Source organism: Tauraco erythrolophus, chromosome 8 (genome assembly GCF_009769465.1).
Source record: "Tauraco erythrolophus isolate bTauEry1 chromosome 8, bTauEry1.pri, whole genome shotgun sequence".
NCBI classification, from domain to species: Eukaryota; Metazoa; Chordata; class Aves; order Musophagiformes; family Musophagidae; genus Tauraco; species Tauraco erythrolophus.
The window spans coordinates 14,866,055-14,888,596 of record NC_141472.1 but is presented as its reverse complement, the minus strand read 5'-3'; the positions used below and the strand labels follow the sequence as shown (position 1 = coordinate 14,888,596).

The 22,542-nt window shown below is 39.9% G+C and overlaps 1 protein-coding gene across 3 annotated transcripts in view; it reads left to right on the top strand.

Annotated features, from left to right (window-relative positions):
• CCNYL1 (cyclin Y like 1) overlaps positions 1-20,190 on the top strand; it is a 33,932-nt gene extending 13,742 nt beyond the window's left edge. For 2 of the 3 annotated variants that reach the window (XM_086615331.1, XM_086615329.1), the window contains 8 exons: positions 1,547-1,581; positions 3,328-3,428; positions 4,936-4,971; positions 5,644-5,695; positions 8,281-8,400; positions 10,753-10,919; positions 15,416-15,578; positions 18,450-20,190. In XM_086615331.1, coding sequence (XP_086471457.1) covers positions 1,547-1,581; positions 3,328-3,428; positions 4,936-4,971; positions 5,644-5,695; positions 8,281-8,400; positions 10,753-10,919; positions 15,416-15,578; positions 18,450-18,566 — 791 coding nt within the window. In that variant the 3' untranslated portion in view covers positions 18,567-20,190. The remainder of the gene's footprint in view (positions 1-1,546; positions 1,582-3,327; positions 3,429-4,935; positions 4,972-5,643; positions 5,696-8,280; positions 8,401-10,752; positions 10,920-15,415; positions 15,579-18,449) is intronic. The other variant, XM_086615332.1, reaches the window with a different exon arrangement.
• The last annotated feature ends 2,352 nt before the right edge of the window (positions 20,191-22,542 follow it).

Here is a 22,542-nt window from a genome sequence, read left to right as displayed (position 1 = left end):
TTCGAAGCACTGTTTTTATAAGACAGTGTTGCACTTGAGATTGGATGTGTTGATGGAAAGCTGCAGTGTGTCTTCTACCTTGGCATAGCTTTGCCACAGAGGAGTAGAATTATTTTGACAGGTCTGTCAGTTGCAGTCCTGCTATTTAAGTCTTATGGCAAGTAGTAAAATTGTCAGTTGTATCAACTCCGCAATGCTCAGATAATCTGTGAGCAGTGGAAACAAGCAGTAGCACGATTCTCCAGAAGAGATGATACCAAGGAAACATAGACCTCTTTTCCTCAAGGCCTCTAAGGTCAGTCTTCAAACAGAGAGAGGATCTGACCTGCACATTTCAAACACCTCTTAGAGGAGCGCTGCTTAAGTTGCAATTAGCAAGTTGACACAGTTCTTGAACGTCGTCGTGCAGCTTCACCGTGCAGCCTTCAGCCTTGCTGCAAATAACGTTCAAACTACATGAACATCCTTGTTGGGAGTAGTATTGCTTTTAAACATGATTTGGTATTCTTCAAATGTCATGTATTGAAATGTATACACTTGTGTTCATGTAGAGAAATGATCTGCTAGGTGAGGTAATCACTATTAAACTATTCTCTGAAGTTTGTATTAGTTGGATGGGTTGATTTTTTTACAGGGTATTTTTACAGACAAGTCAGAAGAATTTACTTTCTAATTTCACAGGATCTTAGTTAACCTTTCATAGAACTAGTAGAATTAATATCCGTAAGTTCTCTCTCACTGAGATGTTACCAGGATTATGAGTTTTGATTTATGCAAAAAGAAAATTTGGATGCTCTCTTCCAATTAGTTCTTCTAAATATGTAACAGAATGTGTCCCACTAAGAAGTGGTAATGATCTGAGATCAAAACTTTGGAGAAGTCACCTGTCCAAGCTGGTCACGTTTGTATAGCTTTCTGCATGTGTGCAACTCTCAGCTCTCCTTTAACAACACCGTTTTACTGCTGCTGTTACAGCTGGAAGTTAAACTTTACAGTCTTTTTTGAAAGGCTGACACAGTTTAAAATGATCAAATAACATGGTTGCAGTTATATGATAAATAGGCATAGCTTGTGCCAGCATCTTCTGTATAATGAAATACCTTGGAGAAAGAACATGTATATAATGCTGGGCACCTCACTTCCTCCTTGTGTGCCTTTGGCACGTTCTGTGTGTGATGTTTCTAGTTCTGTTTGCTAAGTGGTTGCTGTTGGATGTTGGACATAGTTCAAATAGACATTTTGATCATCCAGTTTTTCATGATGCATAGCATCTTTTCAAAGCTGAGATGTTTTTCCCTTAGTGTGATGGGTAGAAGTAGTTCTTAAATGTACATGTGGATAGATGGAAGTAGTGTGTATCTTACTAGCTTGATAAAACTCACTATTTTTTTGCTCAAACTACTTTTCCAGACACCTAAAGTCAAATTTGAAACTTTTAATTCTCGTATACTTCAGAAGACTGGGTTAATAGAATGGCTTTATTGAATGTAAATTGAGATTGTATTTTAGAAACCTTTCAGTTCGCATTCTTTCTCCCTCTTTCTAGTGCGAGAGAAGAGGAAGAGTAACCACATCAATCATGTAAGTAAAACAGATTCTTAGTGTGCTATATAGATAATATTAGCATAGTGGGACAAAGACAAATTCAAGGAACAACTGTAGGAGTTCTAGGTATATAGTCCTGCACATGTTTCAAATCCTCCTTAGCAAGATAAAACTGAATTATCTTTGCCTGTCTTTAAAAAATGAACAAACAGGCACAGTATCACAGAGCATAGAATGGCTGATGCCAAAAGAATAAGAATGGAATTTGATTTTGTATCAGTCTTCAGCATTTCAGAACACTGAAGGAGAAAATATAAGTCAAACTGCCTACATTATGGGTTTTTTTTAAACAGAAATAAAACTGGATTAATTTTTCAGATGAGATCACAAGTCTTAAATGACTTGCTGTTTGAACATCACTGCAGGACGTATTATAAGAAATGTATCCAGCATGGGAAGAGAATAATGAACAAACATTATCATCAGCATGATAAATAAATAATAATCCATTAGTTTCAAAATCTGAAAATACGCTCTAAGGTTCTTCTGTAAATATTAGTTGATTTTGACACTTGACTTACCAAAAAATATACCAAAAAGATGTAATGTAATCAATAAGTAGATTAAAAATTATTGACTAGTAAAGCTAAGAATAGAAGTTAGTAACACAAAGTTTAAAAAATACTGTAGCAGAAGTGTCTACTGATAAGTTACTGATAAGATAATGATATTTCAAGTCTGTTATATTTAATATCATTATATATTAATATAATTATGATATATTTAATATCATTATGGGAGGTGTTTTTTTTTTTCTTTTTCAATTACAGTTCCAGCTTTAGTCTCCAGCACCAAGGTGAAGTGCAATTGTATTGCTTTTGCTGGCAAACTTCAGCTAAAATGGGACATATTCCCAGGCAGCCATTGAGTTGTGAAGGGTGCCAACATTTTCATATGGAAGACTTTCAAGTTTTTAGACAAGGCATTTAAAAAGATTCTGGCAAAAACTAATGAACCTTGAATTTCTTGATGAAAACTCCTCTGTCAGTTATGACGTCCTAGCTCTAGTGCAAGGCATTCTCTAAAAATGCTCAGGGAAGCTTGACTTAGTATTACATAGGAAGATTTCTTACAGTATAAAATCTACAGGATTAGGATAGATGATGGAACGTATTGCTAGCTCTAAATAGTAAAAGTAAGGGTAATAGTAGTACTTTATTTCCAGATTCCAGACACTAAACAAGACATGATTGAAGCAAGCAATGTCAGGAAGAGTTTCTTTGTTTCTAAAATGTAAAAAGACAAAACCCCAAATGCATTACTGTTTTTACAGGGATCGATACTGGATAACCAGAAAATTTAAAGGTATAGGATATAAAAAAGGGAGATGATGATTACGAAGTCACAGGGGAGTCTAATAAAGTACGTCATAGAGAGGGAAGACTGAGAGCTGAATTGGCAAGAATGGAATGAAGGAGAACTGAGAAAATCAGAGGACTTGCTGCTTTAACTGCAGCTATTTCTACTGAAAATTACTTACCTAGAAACATCATGCTGTATATTTCAAGAGGTGATTTATAAACCTACCTTACACAGAGGGTATCCTCAGGAGCTTGATGGCTATAGGGTACCTTGCACAGCAGGAGTAATCATCTACAAAGACCTCTGCAGTAACTACTTCAGGTGTAAAGCCAGTGTTCAATGTTTGGTAAACCAAAGCTTACAGAATCCCTCTTCTTGAATGTGTTTCTGTTTTGTATTGCTTTGTTTTTTCTCCCTAAGGTTTCTCCTGGGCAGCTTACGAAAAAATACAGCTCATGCTCAACGATATTTATAGATGACAGCACTGTCAGTCAACCTAACCTTAGAAGCACAATAAAGTGGTAAGAACCATTTGTCATCAGCAAGGGGCTGAGTAGCATTACAAAGTTTATTTGGGATTTTGTGGTGGTCTTGTCTGTTCCAAAGCCAGTCATAGACTTGAATGAGAGGAGCACAGCACTGCTTATTCAGGTTGGTCATGGAAGGAGTGTAGAGGTCTGGTTAATTTTGACTGCTGAAGCAAGCTTTTGGGTTTGTGTTTTTAGTTACAGAGCTAATGTACAGAGCTGATCTTGTATTTCAAAGCAGTTATCATTGTGCATTTGCGCATCTGAGGCAGTGCAAAGTGTGTCAGCATTTTGAGTTTAAAAGTGTGTGTTGGGGTGGGGAGCTGAAAGGCTTCTGTCGAAAGCCAAATCCAGAAACTCAATCTGGGAAAAACTTGAAATGGATTTTTGTATGGAGTTGCAGGAAGTTAGTAGGACTGTGTTTGCTACTTGCCAGTGGTATTAGTCTGCCCTCTAGTTGTGGATAAGAGTATGTTGCTGGCTTTGGTTTTAGTTCCAGCCTTTCTACTTTTTCTTCGTATATTTGTTCTTTCAGGCAGGTGAGTTTGATAATTATTTAGTCATCTTGGTTCTCCAGTGGAAACAGCTATTTGACCTATTGTTTTGGGTATCACAGAGACAGTTCTTTGTGCATAGATGATACCAGCCGAAAACTGAGAATGAGTTTTACTTGTGCTTGAAGAGAAAGTAAGGCAAAGTAGCTTCAGGCCCAGAAGGCTTTACTGTCTTAACACTTAGTAGAGTTTGGAAATGTCTAAGTTGATTTGTCGCTTTTAAATTTGATTTCAAACAGAGATATCTATCATGTCACTTCTCCTTTTCTAGAAGGAAAAAAAAAAGCTTAAAAGATGATGCTTGTGCCATTTTGAAGCGATGTACAGCTGACAATAGATCAGAGCTTCCCTGTGATGGATCCCTGTGATAGCAGTGTTCCTGTTGTCACTGCCAGTAAAGTAGCTGAAATTTGGCCACAGTAGATGAGTGTCAATATGAAATCTATTGCCTTACTTGACTCAGCAGAGACTGAGATTTGTTCTTGTCCCCTTCTTGGATTATGCTGGCATAATATCATCCTTATTGTTCTCTTTTTTTAAGACAGGTTCTAAATTAGACAGCCAGAAATACAGAGTTAAAACATCAGCAGAATCTCTACAACAGTATATGTAACATCAAGTAGAACTTTTATTGTATTTTAGTTGTGAATAGTCCACATTTTCAATAAATGTCACCTAATCAGGCAATGAAAGCAGTATAATGTTTATTTTGTGGCACAAATGCCTGTACAATGAATATAAAAGTAGTTGGGCTAGCCAATCTGATTCGGCCAGTTTCTGTTCAGGCAGGTAAACATTCAAAATGAGACGCAGAGTACTCGAGAATGTGAGAAGAAGTCAATACATAATGGATTCTGAACGTTTTGACCTGAACAACAGCTTTTGCAGTGGAATAGTGTGCACAGAATGTGCTTTAAGTCTTTTCTTTTTTTCTTTCTCTTTTTTAGTGTAACGTTAGCAATATTCTACCATATAAAGAACAGGTGAGTGAACTTTTTTTTTCTGAAACACAACAACTTTCTTTTTGAGCCAGGGATGTGGTCTTGGTCACTTCAGTAACAGCTAGTATAACTTAAAAGAGTTGAAAAATCTAAGACTTCATGCTGTTATCTGCTTCGTCTTTGTACTCCCTCTTGAGCTGATATGGAAAGGTCAGTAATACACCCATCCAATGGCACATGCTTCATTGAGAATGAAGCATAAGAAGTCAAAACAGAGGAAGTGAGGAGAATACACTGAACTCACTACAAATCAGCCTTTGAACTTTGTTTCCTGAATACAGAGATACAGGTTAGTTTTGATGGGTGAAGGAACACTGTCCAATGTACAATATAGCTAGTTACAGTGTATGCTTCAAAATCACAGATGCTTTTTTGAAAGAAATGCTATTAATGAGATTGTTTCACAGTTTAAGGGAGAACTATACTAAGCGTAATATGAGAACATGGATTCATTGTTTAGCTTCCTAAATATTCGGTTGTAAGATCTCATCATTAAATGCTTTGGAAAAATACAATATAACTTCATATGATATTCTAGGAAAAGCTGAACTATAAAGTATGTCCCTTTATCCTCTTTAATGAATAACACTTTTTAGTGGAGCATAGCATTACCAAGTAACTCTTGTGGCTAAACCAGAGATTTTTATTTTGTAGAGATTCCGACAGATCATTGGATATTTTTGATGAAAAATCTCATCCTCTCACAGTAAGTGTAACTTTTTGATCCTCTGAACGTATATCAATATACACAGTTTTAAACATCTTGATTTGTATTGTATAAGTCATAAAAATGTCTTAGCATCAGGTCATGAGCAAATTGATCTTAAATTGTATCTTTATACGTAGAACAGTGCAGACAATGTCCTCTGGACTTCTGATGTCAGCTAGATCATGAACAGAACTCAGTCTCTCTAAATGTTGCAGAGTATGTTTGATTTTCTGTGCTTTATCTGAATATAAATAGAAAGCAAGCACATGCTGATTCTTGCGTATTTGACATCAGAACTTTCTTGTCTGATTCCTTTCTTCCCCTCTTTAACACTACTTTAATTACAAGTCTTTCCTGTTTATTTAGGAAGGCACAGTTAGTAGATACGTGCCTAACCTTTTAAATGACTGCAAACAGGAGAACATAATATATGAAGCATCACACAAAGTAGGAGACAGTGAGTCTGGTCTTTAAAAAACCTGAAAGGCAAAATTTTAAAGCAAATACGCTTAATGCTGCTTGCAGTAATAGCCAGGAGCATTCAGCATGTGATTTTAATGTGACTGGTCCTGGTGCACCTTTTTAGAAAATATTTAAGGTGCAAAACCTCATAGCACAACCAAGCTCAGGAGTGGTGCGTGTGCTTTTTATGTCCAGTTTGAGCACTACTAGCTTAATGACTGTCCTACAGAACCACTTTGTTTTTTATTTGAAATGAATTTAGCAAAGCTCTAGAGGCTTTAAAAATGCTGTTTGGTCTGGGACTTACCTGAGTGAATGCAGCTTAATCTATCTCGAACATCTGGCTTGTTAATAAACAGGTTTTAATAAAAAAGTAAATATTTTAAGTTTGTTAGAATTTTATCCCTAAACATGACCCATTGTGCTAGGAATTGTACACTTGAATAAATACAACTCTATACTCCATAAAATAATGAACTTCAGGAGAAGAGCTATATAGGAGATTTCTTGTATGGACTGTGGTACTTCAAGAGAAAAGTCTGATCCAAAATTGTTTAAACAGCCTGAATCTGTTGTTTCACATTGAAAATTCTTTACGATAAACTCCACTTCATTGTACAATTTCTTTTTTTTTTATTTAGCAATGTGACATCTTTCGAATGTTAAATGCTTAAAGGTCTTTTCTATCTTACTGCAGTGTACAGACAGAACTATAGTCATGGCCATGTGTCATACTTCTGAGGGGAAAGATACAAATGGCTTGTTAGTTTCTGTAGCAGTGGGGTTTTGACTGGGTACCTACAGTTCCTTTAAAAAAGTTAATTATCTGGATGAAATCTCTGAACACCTTGTCCTCTAAAGATTGAGTCACATGGAGTCCAAATCCAGGCTCTATTGACCCTAATAGCAGAAGTAACAAACTTCAAGTTGCCAGCATCACAAGGCTTGGTGACAAATACCAGTCCAGTCATTTCCTCCTCAGTTCTAGTCAGCAAAAATGTGCTTCCAGATGTGCTTTTGTACTGCTCATAGCGCAGGAGTTATGCAAAGGGGATCCTACTTGTGTTACTCCTAATGTTGCATGCCCACCTCAGAGAGGTAACCTCCCTTGGTTAGTGGTGCATTAGAAGGCTGTGTGGAAAGCACAACATTAACTTACCTCTTCGTTTTATTGACACTCTTGCCTGGCTATTTTAAACTACAAAACCACGTGACGCTTGCTGCTTTGCTTACCTTATGACTACTTGTTTAATGTCAAGCAGCTATGCTGTTCTCAGCTAGTATCTTTACCATACTATAGGTCTAACTTGGACCATAGATAGAAACCTAATCCACTATCAGTCTTGCAGAACCAATGCGTAAAGCTGAGCTCTTGAAGTTTCATCCCTCCAAGAAGGGTGCTGAGCATCAGAATGTCTAGGAGGACAGAGTCAGAATACTCAAATGCTCATTTTAGGCTTGCTTTTACAGACTGCTTATTTCTAAGCTTTTCTTCTCCCCTGTATTTAGAAACAGTTTAGCATCGCATCAAAGTTAAATCTAGCTCTTCATTAGCTTTGTTGCATTTCTGGAATCTCTCAAGAATGAGTCCTGTGAAGACAGCGTAAGTTACCTTCCAGTTCTACCTGTGACAGAATTATTGACATGTGTTCTTCAGCTCTTTCTCAGCTGAATTCAGCTGGGGAATCTTATGAAGTCTATTAATTTTGCCTTTTGAAGAGCCAGTGCTTCCCTACTGTGTATATATCTCTGGTTTTCTTTCAGGGAGAAACTTTTTTTTTAAAATCTCTTTTATTCTGTAAAATGTTCCATGGACCATAGTTAGCAGTGGTAATAGTTATCATAGTAATTACAATGGTAGTTCATGCTCTTTCCATTATCCTTACAGATCAAAAAAGTGTTCAATGCAAAGATATCAGCTAAAGCTATTGTGCTGTGTTTGGATTATGCATAATACTGCAAGGCTGCTTCCTGCTTTCAGTGTAGGATTTTATTTTTGTCTCTGTGACAGAGAAGGGTTGTGTACACTTCTGCCCAGTGAGAAGAAACAACTGTGTTTGGCCGTTCTTTAAAGTATTAAGTAAGACGGATTTTCAGTAATTCAGAGAACTTTCTTTCAGCGGGAAGAAGTTCCAGATGACTACTACAAGCATGATCCTGATCACAAGCACATCTACCGGTTTGTTCGGACGCTTTTCAGTGCTGCACAGCTGACAGCTGAATGTGCAATAGTGACACTGGTAAGAGATGCCTGATTACTGAAACTTGTTTTGGAAGACTTTCTCCTCTCAATCAAGTGAACTGGCCTGAAGTGACATTTAAATAGTTATAGGATCTTGTGAAACCTTGCTAATAATGAAGACACTGTATAAGTGAGTTCATTAGAGGATATTTCTAAGTAGTCACAGAGTGGTTAACTAAAAAGGAACTTACCTTTTCTGTATGAGTATGTAATGCTTAATTACTTGTCCAATCAAACATTGTTTCATAATATATAACTCGCTGAAGAAGCTTGAGGAAGGCGAAACAGTGGGACACCATGAACAGTGTGGTATAATAAGATCAGACACAAAGACATCTTCTATTCCAGTTGTGTGGAGGGGAAAGAGGGTTAACCAGAAAAGTACAAGTAACATCACCTAAGGGGTCAAGGATCAATAGTGTAGGAACTACAAGATTAGCTTTCTTATTATTACATCTGTCAGTCATTGCCACCTTTCTCTCAAACTTTCTTTTTATTAAACCAGAGAGACTACAACTTTTTTTCCAGGTGACATGGAGATATTTGGAACGTAAGAAAGTAATCTCATTACAGTTTTTTGTTTGATTTTAGAAAGCAAGATGGATTATTTATACACACACATATATGCATGCATGTGCAAAAACCACAACCCATACAATTGCTACATTAGACAGTCTCTTAAACTGCGCTCTATTGCATACTGGACTAAAGTCTTCATTGTGGATTATTTCTGAAAAACAGTCTGAAAGGAGAACAGAAGAAAACTGCCACCAAAAGACAATGTGGCAATTAAGCTAACTCAGCTTGAAGGACTCTCTTTAATGAGGAAATAAGTAATTAAAAAGGCCAGATAGTTAGAGCTATTGTAACTCTGAAAGCAGTTCGAGGTTTTTGCTTTTCCAAAGACATGCAAGCAATCTTGACAGAACAAGATTATAGCTAAACCCCGGACAAACTAGCCAGCCGAAGCATTTACAAAAGAATGGAAATAGAGTTAGATCTTAAAGTGGATTTTACCACTAGGTGGCCCTGTTACTATAGGTTTAGTTCACTGGAATGTATAGTTTACTATACATTTAGTTCACTGGAAGGCTACAAGCAAAGGATAGGAAGAAAGTGTGGGGAGACCCTAGAAATAAAGATTGATTGTGCCCGTAGACCTGTACAACAGCTTCCTGCACCTGCTAGTTTATTAGTTTCATTAGGTTTCATTAGCACCTCGGATTTAGTTTAGGGCATAGAACATTAAAAACAATTTATGTTCAAATTTGAAAGTGCAAATTACTTAGTACGTGGATCATTATAGGAACGTGAAATAGCAGCTAGCTTCTAAGCAAGGGCCTGATTCAACATCTTTGGGCTGATTTGAGATTATGTGAGAAGACCGAGTAGAAGACCAAGACTTATCTTTGGACTTGGGTATCTTTCACTACCTAAGCAGTTGGTGATATAGATGAAAGCAGAGGATGACATTGTTGTAGGTGAAGGACTGAATCTCTTCTTTACAGGGTGAAGTAGAAATAGCATTGTAACACCTTTCATTGTGGAAAGATAGCAATTAATGCATCTTCGTCCCATCACAATGCAGGTTTTAGCACTTCCTGTTAAGCTACAAGTGCTGAACCTTAACTGTGATCACAGAATCGCAGAATGGGTTGTGTTGGAAGAGACCTTAAAGATCATCTAGTGCCAGCCCCTCTGCCATGGGCAGGCACACCTTTCCCTATGTCAGGTTGCTCAAAGCCTCATCCAACCTGGCCTTGAACACTTCCAGGGATGGGGCATCCACAGCTTCTCTGGGCAACCTGTTCCAGAGCTTCACCACCCACAGAGTGAAGAATTTCTTCCTTAGATCTAATCTAAATTTCCCCTCTTTCAGTTTAAAACCATTGCCCCTTGTCCTATCACTACATGCCGTTGTAAAAAGTCCCTCTCCAGCTTTCTTGTAGGCCCCCTTTAAGTTCTGGAAGGCTGCTGTGATGAAAGGTTAGTGTGAAGTTCAGTGATTTACTAACCCACATAGGCCTTAATGAGACTGTGACTATGATGAATAGAACTCTAGCAGTGTCTCGCTGAAACAGCACTGCTCATTGCTCAGAACTGATTCTTCAGTATCTTTATTGTATACCGTGGTGGTCCAGTTCTTGTGCTGTGCTAAAAAATGGAACCTGTAACTCCTGAAAGTTTGGGTTCTAAAGTGTAAGTAGTAATCACTAATACTTATTTTGACACACTTAATGATAATGGGATAAAATAGTCATACAAGACTGGTATACTTGCTGCTCAGAACTCAACTCCAGGTCTTAATTACACATATAAAACTGTTATGTCTGTTTTTTTCTTTTAATAGGTTTATTTGGAAAGGCTTTTAACCTATGCAGAGATTGACATATGCCCTAGTAACTGGAAGAGGATAGTCCTAGGAGCTATTCTGCTGGCTTCTAAAGTCTGGGATGATCAGGCTGTGTGGAATGTGGATTATTGCCAAATATTGAAGGACATTACTGTTGAGGACATGTAAGTTTCAAGGTTTGGCTACTCTGCAGTGGTTTGGGTTTTTTTGGGGTTTTTCTTGGAATGGCAGTTTTTGTGATCATACGGAAAAAATGTTGGTCTCTGGTGCTATGATATATGTACATGATGTGTATCTGGTGTCCGGCCTCATTCCCTTTTTTAACCTAGGAAACTTTGGATAACTCTATTTTGAGACAAATTTGTATTAATATTTCTAATGACTTGAGTGATTAACTTGAAAGTTAGTTTTCTTTACCTTCTTTCCCCCAGTGATGAACTGTGGGACTGGCTGCTTGTTTCCATTATTTTTTTGCATTGGTGTAACTCTGAAATGCCCAATTTATAGTCTTACCAAAAGTCTTTTTGGGAAGAAAGAAAAACAAGAAGTGAACTAAATTTGTCCCCTGCCTTTTCTGTTTTAGAATTTGAAAACCTGCAAGGTAAGCTGTAACTTGCGACTTAGGTGTCTGCTCTTGTATTATCAACTAAGGCCTAAATATCTCAAAGTCTGAATTCTCAGCCACTGCTGCTGGCAGACAGGTGTCATTTGTGTCAGTATCTGTGGTTGCATGTGTTACATCCAGCTGTTGCTGCAGCTCATCTTCTTTGGGTGAGTACTTAGACTTGCCTACAGTGCTGAGAACAAAATTCTCACTACTTCTTGTTTATGTAAGGCTATTTCTTTTATATACTCTTACCTCAGATGTAGATTTCAGTTTTTCAGAAGTTTTGAATCTGCTCTCTTTTCTTGGTGTGCTCAACTTTAAGCCCTACAGTTTCTGCAGTTTCAGAGGATGTTCATCCTTCTGCTGCCAGGCTCATACTACGGGCTGGAGGTGTGTTTATGTGGAGTGATTTGGCCCATTAGATTTTCTGTTAAATTCCTGCTTGCAAAGTTCTATCTCTGAGAGCTTCGAGATGTCAACATTATTGTTTTAATTCTACTTGCCAGCTTGTTCCCCAGTTTCCCTTATTACCACAGTGCTAGAAATGCTAGAAGGCTAGCTTAATATCAGGCTTTCTGGCCTTAATAAACTTCATGACATATTTTATGTGGTTTTGCGTTTTATCCCACTGTTGTGCTGTAATCGAACATGTGTCCAGGCCAAAGTAGTAACAGTCAGCTCTAGCACAGGAGCCGACTGAGGGGCTGCTTATCTGAGAGTGTGTTCTTGCCCTAAGCTCTCTTCCCTAGATTCAGACTAAAGCTAATGTCTAAAATACAGTGAGTAATTATTTATCTGGGACTCTTCAGGGGGAGAAATATCCAGTTTTCTTCCTTTTAGGTGGAGGGGCAGCATTTCTAAAAACAGGGGGTTTATCCACACCAAAACAATTTTTGTTACTCAGGTTATTTCACATCACAAGCAGTAACAGCAAACGTAGTAGCTTGTTTTATACATACCCCTTGCCTGCGAGTTCTTTGTCTCCAAATGCAGGGCTGCGCCAGCCATGCTTTCAGGAAAGCATAATTAGTGATTTTATACAGTGTACATCTTCACTCAACCTGGCTCAGAGTGCTCATCTGTCTGAGGAACATACTTGAAGCGTTGCAGCAAATAACTCTGAGATGGCTGAAGTGGGGTCAGTGATGCTAGGAGTGCTGGAGTATACATCTTGCTCTTTTTGATGTCTCTTCTTCTGGCCCTATTTGGGGCAAATCAAACTGATAGCACTGAAAATATCTGTAACAAGCAGGATGTTTATTCTCTATTGCCAATGCTGGGTCTCCTGAAATTGTGAGTACTTATATTTTCAAAGCAGTGTAGGTGGTAGGGAAAATAGACTGAATTTAGGCTTATTTTTTCCCCCAATTTGAAGATGGGATTTTTGTAATCTCATCTCATTTGAAATGACTTAGACCTTTGAATTTAGGTAGGGGCAGGAACTGTACAACCCTTTTCTGACAGTGACCCGGGGTGTCCATCCCAAGCCCAGCACTGCTGCAACTTGGCAGACTTCACTGCTCGTGGGTTAGATAACATCATCAAGATCAGGACCTTGGAAAACTGCTTAAAGTACTCTGCAAAATTGAGTTTTAAGTTTGTAAGTCTACTTTCAATTAATAGTTGGTACTATAGTTAATTGTAACTTTCTTTGTTCCAATATTTTTAAAACTAGTCAGTTGGTGAGTATTAGATATTCTGAATACAAGCGTTACGGAGAGAAAACATTTGGCAAAGGTTTTTTCAGGCGTAGTTGCATTCTGATGTTGGAGATGGCTGGTGATGCTGCCAAAAAACCCACCAAAAACCCTAGCAGCTCTCCAGGTAAAGATTGTTTGGCAGGATTCTGCCAGGTATCGTTCCCTGGGTGGGCCATTCTGTGTGGTAAAGACCTGTCTACCAGGACCGGTGGCAAGTTTGATGTGAATTTTCTGCGAATTTTCTTCTTGGCTCTGCATATAATCTCACTAACCTGACGGCTACTCTTGTTGAGCCACTGCAAGTCAAGCATGAGAGTTACACCACTCTGGAACTGGCAAAAGGGTTTATATCTGGTTTAGTTCACCCAGCTTAAAAATACGTGTGTGTGTGTACGTACAAGCCAGGCACCTCTTCTGAAGGCAGCGTAGGTGCACCTCGTTCCCATCAAACACATTCTCCTTACTGCTTCAAGACACTTGTTTGGCAGATCCATTTCACAACTGTGTTTGCAGCGTGACTGCACGGCTCTCGCAGAAACTGCTCATGGGTTCAAGTTTGTTAAAGGATATGTGATCCAGGCCTCGCAGCTGGCAGCTGAGTTAATTTGCCTTAGCCTTTTCCTACTCCACATAGGTAAAGCATTCATCTTGCTTTTTCTGTCACAAGCCCTTTCTTATTTGACCAAAGCAAAGTTGTGGTTTTTACTGAAAGGGTTTGTTTTTTGTTTGCCTTTTTTTTTTTTTGAGGGTGGGTTTTTTTGGTTTATTTTACTTATTTCTAATGGGGAAACAAATCAAAGGAAATTAAATTGATGTTTAGAAGTCATCCTTTGTGAAAACTTGTTTGCTTTGATGAGAGTGAATCCATAATCACTGGAAAAATTAAGTGTTGCAGCTGCTAATCTTGCTATGATTGCTTGTAAGGGGACACACGCTATTCATTCTTTTGGCTACATATGTTTGTAAATAAGGCACAGAGAACACATGGGCATTATCCTTTCCCAGGTTTTAAACCGCTGTTAATAGACTTGTTAATCCAATGAAGAATTGTATTTTTACACAATTAAAATGTATTAGCGTAGTGAGTACAAAAGGAGCAGTGAAGAGCGTTTATTTGCAGGGTAAATCAAGCTCTGATCAGCTGATCATCAAAACATTATCTGATTTACATTTCTGTAGGCTTATGACCGTATGAACAGGAAATTAATTTTGGCACTAGGTTCAATGGTACTCAAGTCCACCATGCTACAAACAAGCACAAAGCTGCTATTCATAGTGAGTTCTGCCATCCAATACAGGACACAACCTGGATGATTCCTCGATTCAACACACACACACACTCCCCTACTTTCCCCCCTGCTAGATAACACATCCATTTTAAAAGCTCTCAAAAAGCAGGAACAGCCTTGGCACTGAATTTGTGCAGCTTATCTTCTGGTGTTTTCACAGTTGGCCTATACAGCTGCTAAATTCTGTTGGGACAGGTCTGCTACCAGTAGGAACAATCATTGAGTTAGTGTTGAACTGAATTGCTTGGTTTGGGAACCACCAGTTTCTTTTAGGTGAATTTGTAAAACATTGGTTTTCCTCTGTAGAACATCTTTGGTTTAGCTGACTGTGGTACAGTAGCTGAAGCAGCCTTTTTCATGTCATGGCTCTCTCCCCACTTTCCTCCAAATATTTTGTCCAGTGAAAATAGACAAGAGTGAAAACTGGACAGTGCCCTTTGACATAGTACTTTGTTATCCTGCCTAATGCTATTGAGGAGAAAATTCCTTCTCCCACCTAATGCTGCTTATTTATTTATTTATTGGAGATGAATCCATGTTGCTTCAAGAGGCTTTTTTCTGTGAGATAATAGCAGCAGCTCTTCATAGATCCATTTGTTGCCGTGGTGATCTGCCTACTCCTTTTGTTAGTCCGCCTCTACTTCAATAAACCCCCTTCCTGTTATCAGCCTGGTGAAAATGTCTGCAAGTTCTTCAGAGCTAATAAACAGCATACATCATTCCTTTCATCTGATCACTATAGTGTGGGGCCGTACGAGAGTGAGAATGGCGCATGAATTGTACAGCTGCACTAATGGAACTCTGAAGAATGAACCTCCCCGGTCAGCCAAGCGAGTGCACGACAGGGCACTACCTTTCTCTCCGAGTCGGAGGTGCCAGGACTCTAAAGCTGCACCTTGTTTTGAGCACTAGTGATTAACGTGTCTCTCAAAACTAATAATGCAAAGCTCTTGATGACTATTTCAAAGTTGCTAGTTTTAAAAACAAGCTTGAGCTCTCTTCAGCGTTTTCAGCCAGCTAAACCAATCTTTTTTCCTTTGTCTTCTGTACCTTACGCCTCCTAGGAACGAGATGGAAAGACACTTCTTGGAACTACTGCAGTTTAATATCAATGTTCCTGCCAGTGTTTACGCCAAATACTACTTCGATCTTCGCTCCCTAGCAGATGACAATAACCTGAGCTTTCTGCTGGAGCCTCTCAGTAAAGAGAGAGCACAGAAACTGGAGGTAATGGTCTGAGATTGGCTGAGCAGGGGACTCTGTATGTGTAGTAAGAGCATCTGTTGCTAATCATATTAAGTGGCGGTTAGGAAAACTAAAAAGCTTTCAGATTAGTGTATTACAGGCTAATTTAACCCCTTTTAAACTACAGTTAGCACTTCTAAACCCATGCCTAGTCTAAACTAGTATTCTGAGGAAAGGAAGGGACAGATTATGGAAGTCTAACAGATCGCAAAATAAAATGGATGTTATTCTGGGAACCGTAGCTCAGCTAGGCTATTTAAGATTGAAAGGATTAGTGTCATATGTAATGGATTGTCTGTCCTTCCCTGGTCACAGTCTGTATTCCAAGCACCTAGAGACAGTCACACTCAGACCTTTCTAAATACTACCAGCTGAAGGTTTCCCACTGCATCCCACTGCACAGCTGCTTTTAGATTTAGAGGGAGTGCTCTTACTGCTCTCATAGTGTAATAAACCATTTGTCTGGGGACAGCTGCAGAAATGATAATATGTTTCTTTTCACAACTTCTAGAACCTCTGCCTCTACCTTTCCAAAGAAATGTTGCGTTCAGATAAACTTTTGGAATAGCCGCTTCTTAGGAGTCTTTCAGAATGTCCAGAGTGTAAATGTAGATTACTGGCCCTTTCTGCTCCATGGGAAAGGCTGCCCTTCTGTGAGTCCACACAGCTTTCTTTGGTATGAAGGCTCATTTTAAAAAACGAATTTTTTCAGAGTCAGTCTTTCTTCCTAGTTGTTGGAGATATGTAAGACATTTTGAAAATATCTGAATTACCTGGGTTCCCAGGCAGAATTTCTTGTTGGATCAATGCAGCCTTTCATCTGTCCAGGTTTAATTGATGACTCTGCATGTTATTTTGTTGACCTTTCAACAAAGGCATTACCACAGGCCCTGTGTACACTGATACCATAGCCCCTTTCAAAGAGGGGTGTGCTGCCGTATTCTTGGCTTATATTGTTCTATTGTCCACCCCCAATAATTCTGCCAAGTGCCAGGCTTTTTATTTCGTCCCAGAAGTGGCTGAACTTTGGGAATAAGCATGATCCCTCCTGGTCTTTTGGAATGATAGGTATGGTAGGCCTACAAATTCCTCTATTTAAAGTTAAGCAATGCAACTCTTCTGCTTTGTCTCACCCTTGTTACTTGCACTTTAAGCTAACACTGTCACTAATTGTAAATGTGGTTGTAGGGCAGTTCATATTCCACAGGAAATTGTTTATTGAACTGCTCAGTGCCCAGGCATAAGTGGATGATTTACATATCGTGAGCCTGTTTTGTTTCTTCTTTGCTAACATGTGGGGGCTTGGTATTTAAAACCAGAATAATTTTCAGTACAGTGTGTGATTTGCCATGATGCACTTACTAATGCGTGTATATAGGACATTTTGTGTTTTAATTCTGAAGTGTGATGAATATTTCAACCATTTGCTAAAATGTTTTATTCTACCTTTCGATTAGAAGCACACGGGCAGTTGGAGCCTGTATGAAGCAGTGAATTAGTATTCCAGAGATTGAAAACTGATTTATGCCATATGGGCGAGTGGAGCTAAATATGTCAAAACAGGTTGCTTTATGATTGATGATGCTAGCATTAAAACAGGATGGAGAGTCTGTCTGGTGTTGCACCAGGAGCTCACGCAGCCAGTGTCTCAAAGAATGCCACTCTTGAGCCAAATGCATGCCTCCAGAAGGTCGGCAGAAATAAATGTAAATAATTATTTTAAAATACACTTAGGAGTTTATTCATGCTCAGAGTGCTTTTCACCTTTTGAACTTCCAGAACACTGGGCTGTGCTGAATGGGTGCTGCCTTAAAGGGAAGGTGTAGGCTTGTAGCTGATTGCAGGACTCTGAAAGTTCATCTGGTGATAGGTGGTAAATTATTAATGGAAGTAAACGTTCAGGACTGAAATTCAGTTCAGCCTTTTATTACTGGTATCCTTATTTATTTGCATTGATAATGCCTGAAGGCTCCAATCAGAAATAGGCCTTGCAGGGGAGAACACAGTATTTTCTGGACAATCATGTGTTATTAGGATTTAAATAATTAGGCTTGTTATTGGAATAGCTGCACCAGAGTAAGGGCTGTTTGACTAGCCTAGGTAAGCAGAGCAGAGGCAAGCCAATAAATGGGTGAAAAAGCAGTTAAATACTAAGTTGCCCACATGTGCTGATAATGAATAGCTGTATTAAAGTGCCATGGCTATTGCCATGCCATCGAGCAGTGGGCTGTGCTCCCTTCTCAGACCTCTTCAGGAACCTGATCATGTGGGTGATCCTGGGAAGAGCATGTTGGGAGTGAGGGTGTAGAGAAGGTAAAAGCAAAGCAGACGTCCTAGTAGAACTTCATTTCCTAGGCTCACTTGCACTGAGTGGCCAAGAGCAAGGTGCCTGAGGGAGTGCAGAAACCTTTTCAGTTTGAACCTTTTCTCTCTTAGAAATGGCTGTGTGGGGTTTTTTTACTGTTGAAATAAAATTTTGGTTCTGCTGCCTGCAGCAGACCTAGCTACTAGGTGCAATTTTGAACACAACTTCCATAAACTCTTAAGTCTGAAATGGATCCAAGTTTTCCATTAGATAGTGAGACCAGTAAAAGAATGAAGATACTTGGATATGGAAACCACTCATCATCTTTGTCTTACTTTCTGATGGATAGGGTTTTGTTAACATGGGGACAGACACTCTTAATATTTTCCCTCCAAAGTAGTTCTTACTGTCATTCTAGGTAAAAAAGCCAGTAGCATCACTGCTACAGAGTGCCTGCTCTGTTGGTATTACACTTGTAAAAGCTTCCTTGAAATGTTGGAATTTTCCTAATGTGTACTTTTCATTTTGTATCTGAACATGGTACCCAGGCTATCTCCCGGCTGTGCGAAGACAAATACAAAGACTTGTCAAAAGCTGCTATGAGACGATCTTTCAGTGCTGATAACTTAGTTGGTATCCGCCGTTCTAATGCCATCCTCTCCTGAGGAGAGAGAAAGGTGCAGCACCATGAACCAGCATCCATATGAATCGGAGGAATACCACCACTCCATGCACACAAGCCAGCGGTGATGGTGTCTTCCAGCAAGAGGAGGAGAGGATGGTAAACTAGCCAAGGGAGCCCAGAGCCTGAGGAGCATACCTGGTGCAAAAGACAAGACCTTTGTCAAATCAGCTCTCTCTTCCTTCTCATGTATCCAGAGGTGCAAAAACAAACTTCTCTCCTTCTCTCCCCCACAGATGTTTGCTTACTATGTAGGCCTATAGCTGTGAACTCTTGAGGTTTTTAATAATAAGTAGTTTTAAATTTTAGAATTTAAACACTAACGACATGACTATAGTTACAATGTTCTTCCCTCCTCCCCTCTATCATCCAGAGTCTCACTGCATTTGTATTTCAGGTTGATGCAGTGTTAACAAAAACAAAACAAAACATGGGACTCTTAAAGTATAAAGCCACTCTGGAGCTGAAAACAGTAGCATAGACACGTGTTGATGGCTTTTCCCTGGTTTGGCTATTAAAAGCTGCTATTATTGGTGATCTGTTCATAATCAAGAAGCTGCCCAGCAGGAAGGAATTCCAACTCTGCACCCACAACTTCACTCCAGTAGAGATTGTCAAAAGACTTTGAATGTTTTGACTGGGGGCAGAGATATGGTTTTATGTATTGTTAAAATGTATAGGGTCCATGCTGCATTTCTTGTGAATTATGGTGCTTCTCTCATTTTCTAATACTTCTACTGCTCTGGAAGAGGCGCAATTGGTGTATTGTTCTGAGGCATTGAATGAGAAAGTTGGTCTGGAAACATCATCACCATCCCAAACAGTGTAGCAATCGAGTGGTGAATGGCGTGTGTGCAGCACTGCTGCTCTGACTTCTACTGCAGATCTCTTGTGCTATATACAGTGGAGTTCCTAAAGCTGATGTTGTGCATCCATCTGGCTCTCCTTAGGCTTTTGTTTCCTGGGAGGGATTTACGTTCATAATGACACAGTAATGAGTTGGAGAATTCTGGACTACCTAACAAGGTAGATGGAAAAATATTGTGTTCAATTGAGAATTAGCAAAAAGCTTTCTATAAAACCTATTTTTAATTATGTTCCGTTTTTTTTCCCAAAGTGAATTTTATCTTGTACAACTGCTCTAGAGACTTGGGTTTTGCTCTTTCTGAGACTTTGGAACAGAGCTTACTTTCAGGCTCTGAAACTGAACTCTAAACAGGATAAGTATTATTAGACTCTTCCTGTTACAAGTCTTTGTAGTATCTTCCCTTCTTGGATCCAAATAGATTCTAGGAGATTTGTCCTAGGAGCAGATCTCCCTCCGAATGGCATGGGTTTTGTGCACTTCCTCTTCCAGCCAAGGCCCAGAAACTTACACTGAATAGCAAGTCCGTGTGCCTTTGAGAGTGGGGCTGTAGGAGTGTAATCATCAGTTTGGCTGCACTCAACTGTTAAAATGGTGCATATTGCCTTTTGCAGTGTGCAAATATGCCAGCCCCTGGCTCCCAAATCCATGGAACTTGGCACTTCAGGTATTGATCACAATTCAATTTTGAAAATAACGCTACATCTTCAGGTGGTTTTCCTTTCTCATGTTTGTATTAAAAGAAAAGCTAATAAACTCTATTTTAATTAAAGTTAAAGGTGAATTGTGTGTTCTGTACAGCTGTCTGATTTCATTTCCCCTCATAAGTATTTGGAGCTTTGCAGCTTCTTTTAGGTATGAAAAAAGAAAGAGAGAACCTGAGTGGTGTGCGTCAGGGCCCTGCCGTTCCCCGTGCCTGCCCCTCGCCTTCGTTTTATCACAGTGCCTTGCGAATGTGTGGGCAGGCGGCAGCAGAAGTCACTGGGCACTGAGAGCCACTGGGCAGCCTGGGGCAGGGTGCCGGCAGCCCGCGTCAGCTGAAGGTGCAGTGGAGCCTTGCAGAGCTGCCTGCCTATTCCCTCGTGTCCCTTGGATTTAGAATTTGACTCGGGCTGCTCACATAACTACTCACTGACAGTTTCTTTGCACTTAAATGGCCTGTTAAGCAGGGCCAGTCTCTCTGCAGGTCACTTGATGTTTTTTGAGTCTTCCCTTGAGAAGCACTAAATTAGAAGCTACAAGTGACCAACTCCTGGATTGACTTGTGACCTAATTGCTAACGAGCTTTTCTTCCCTTGGCACCGCCAGCTGCCTTCAGCTTTGTGGGATTGGTCTGGATGTGCTTTGCTGTGGGCTGGCACATGGCTTCTGCAGATGCAGCTGTTCAGCTGCGCGGTGCTCGGCAGAAACCCAGGGCAGTCAGTTACCTTTTTTGCCAAATGAGATGAAGGCTCTTCCTGCTGATCTGGATGGCAGGTAAATGACAACTCGATCTGACGGCTGCTTCTGCGATATATCCTGCAGGAGACTGCTGCCCCAAACTTAATTTTTCCTCCAACCTTAACTGGCTTTAATTTTACTGTAGCATATCCCAGAGCACATTGTCAATAGGATTTTGATCTGTTCAACAGATGCTAAACAGGGCTCAACTACAACTCCTTAAGAGAGGAAAAATAGCAATTTTGTTTAACATTCTGGTCCCCCTAAAAGATTCTGGAAAGTGCAGCTAGTGGCTTTCTTAGGTAAACAAGAAAAAGCAAACCATACAGCTCCCTTTTGAAGGGATAAGCAGTGATAGTGTTTCAGAAGGAATTACATTTAGGTGGATCTGCTGGAAGATGAACTGGAGGAGGAAGGATGCCTGTAACTTTCACTATTCTTTTCTTAAAAAGGCAAAAGAAAAAAATATAGTTAGAATACTGGAGTTACCTACCTCTGCTCACATGGGAGAGCAACCAGCTACAAAATCGCTGTACCTTGTTTCTCTTTACATGACAGCTGAATAATATTTAGTCTACATTGAGGTGACCTCTGCCTGCATTCAGTTCCAGGGCAGCACTCCCCATCTGCAGGAAATACTATTTGCAGAGACAATAGCCATGTTACGGCCCGGCAAGAATAATGTGAGCACCAACAAGAACAACACGAGCATCGTGTGTGAGCGGTCAGCAGGGGCAGGGAGTCATGGACGTGTTTGTGGGCTACGTGATGCCCTTGGGCTTCAGCAGCCCTTTCCCTTTGTGTATGAGGACTGTGTATTTCGTTTCTAAGGGAATTTTATGAGAAGTACTTCAATGTGGGTTTGGCAGTTAAGAGGACAGGCACTTCAGGGATGGAATAAATGTCAAGACCATCGCTTCTGGGTAAGAGTATAGGCGTCAAGCATAACCTGAGCAGGCAGAAGAGGACAGAAGAGCAATTGAGGCAAGCACTTGCACAGGGGTTGGCACGCACGAGTGGGGCAGGGTGTGCTGGTGCGTTCAGAGCGCGGTGCTGGGCAGGCTCCTGCCTCCATCCTGTGCTGGTGTTTCCCACAGCACAATAGTGCAGTAGCATTAGGTAGGACTGACTTTCCGTAACCTTATCTAGGAAAACTACACTTGCAACAAGTAAGTTGTTTGACAGTATACAGTGAATTATAGGGTGCTGCTGAAGTGATTGTAGTGCACTTACTTAACACACATCTCCCCCCCAAAAAAAATCAATGAGCTAGGGAAAGAGTATTTACCTGACTAAAGACGGGTTTGTTTGTCAGAGGATTAGCAAAGTCTTGGGCTGCCTTTGTGGACAAGGCATTTTTTTTTTGTCTTCTGCTCTGTGATATTAAAACCTATTTGAGAAGCTATATAGTCCCCATGCTGTCAGACACTGTCATGCCCCATACCACCCAGTCTGAAATTGTGCTACATTTGCCCTGTTTAACCCCAAGGAAGCCAGTGGCTGCCTCGAGGCTGGCCTAAGTTGACCAAATGGGATACAGAGAACATGGGAGCAACATAGCAGTGCAAGTGTTAGGCTGGGCCACGTGCAACCGTGCGTGCACTCACAGGAACAGAGTCCTGGAGGTGCTTTGCAAACAGCTGCCTGCAGTAAC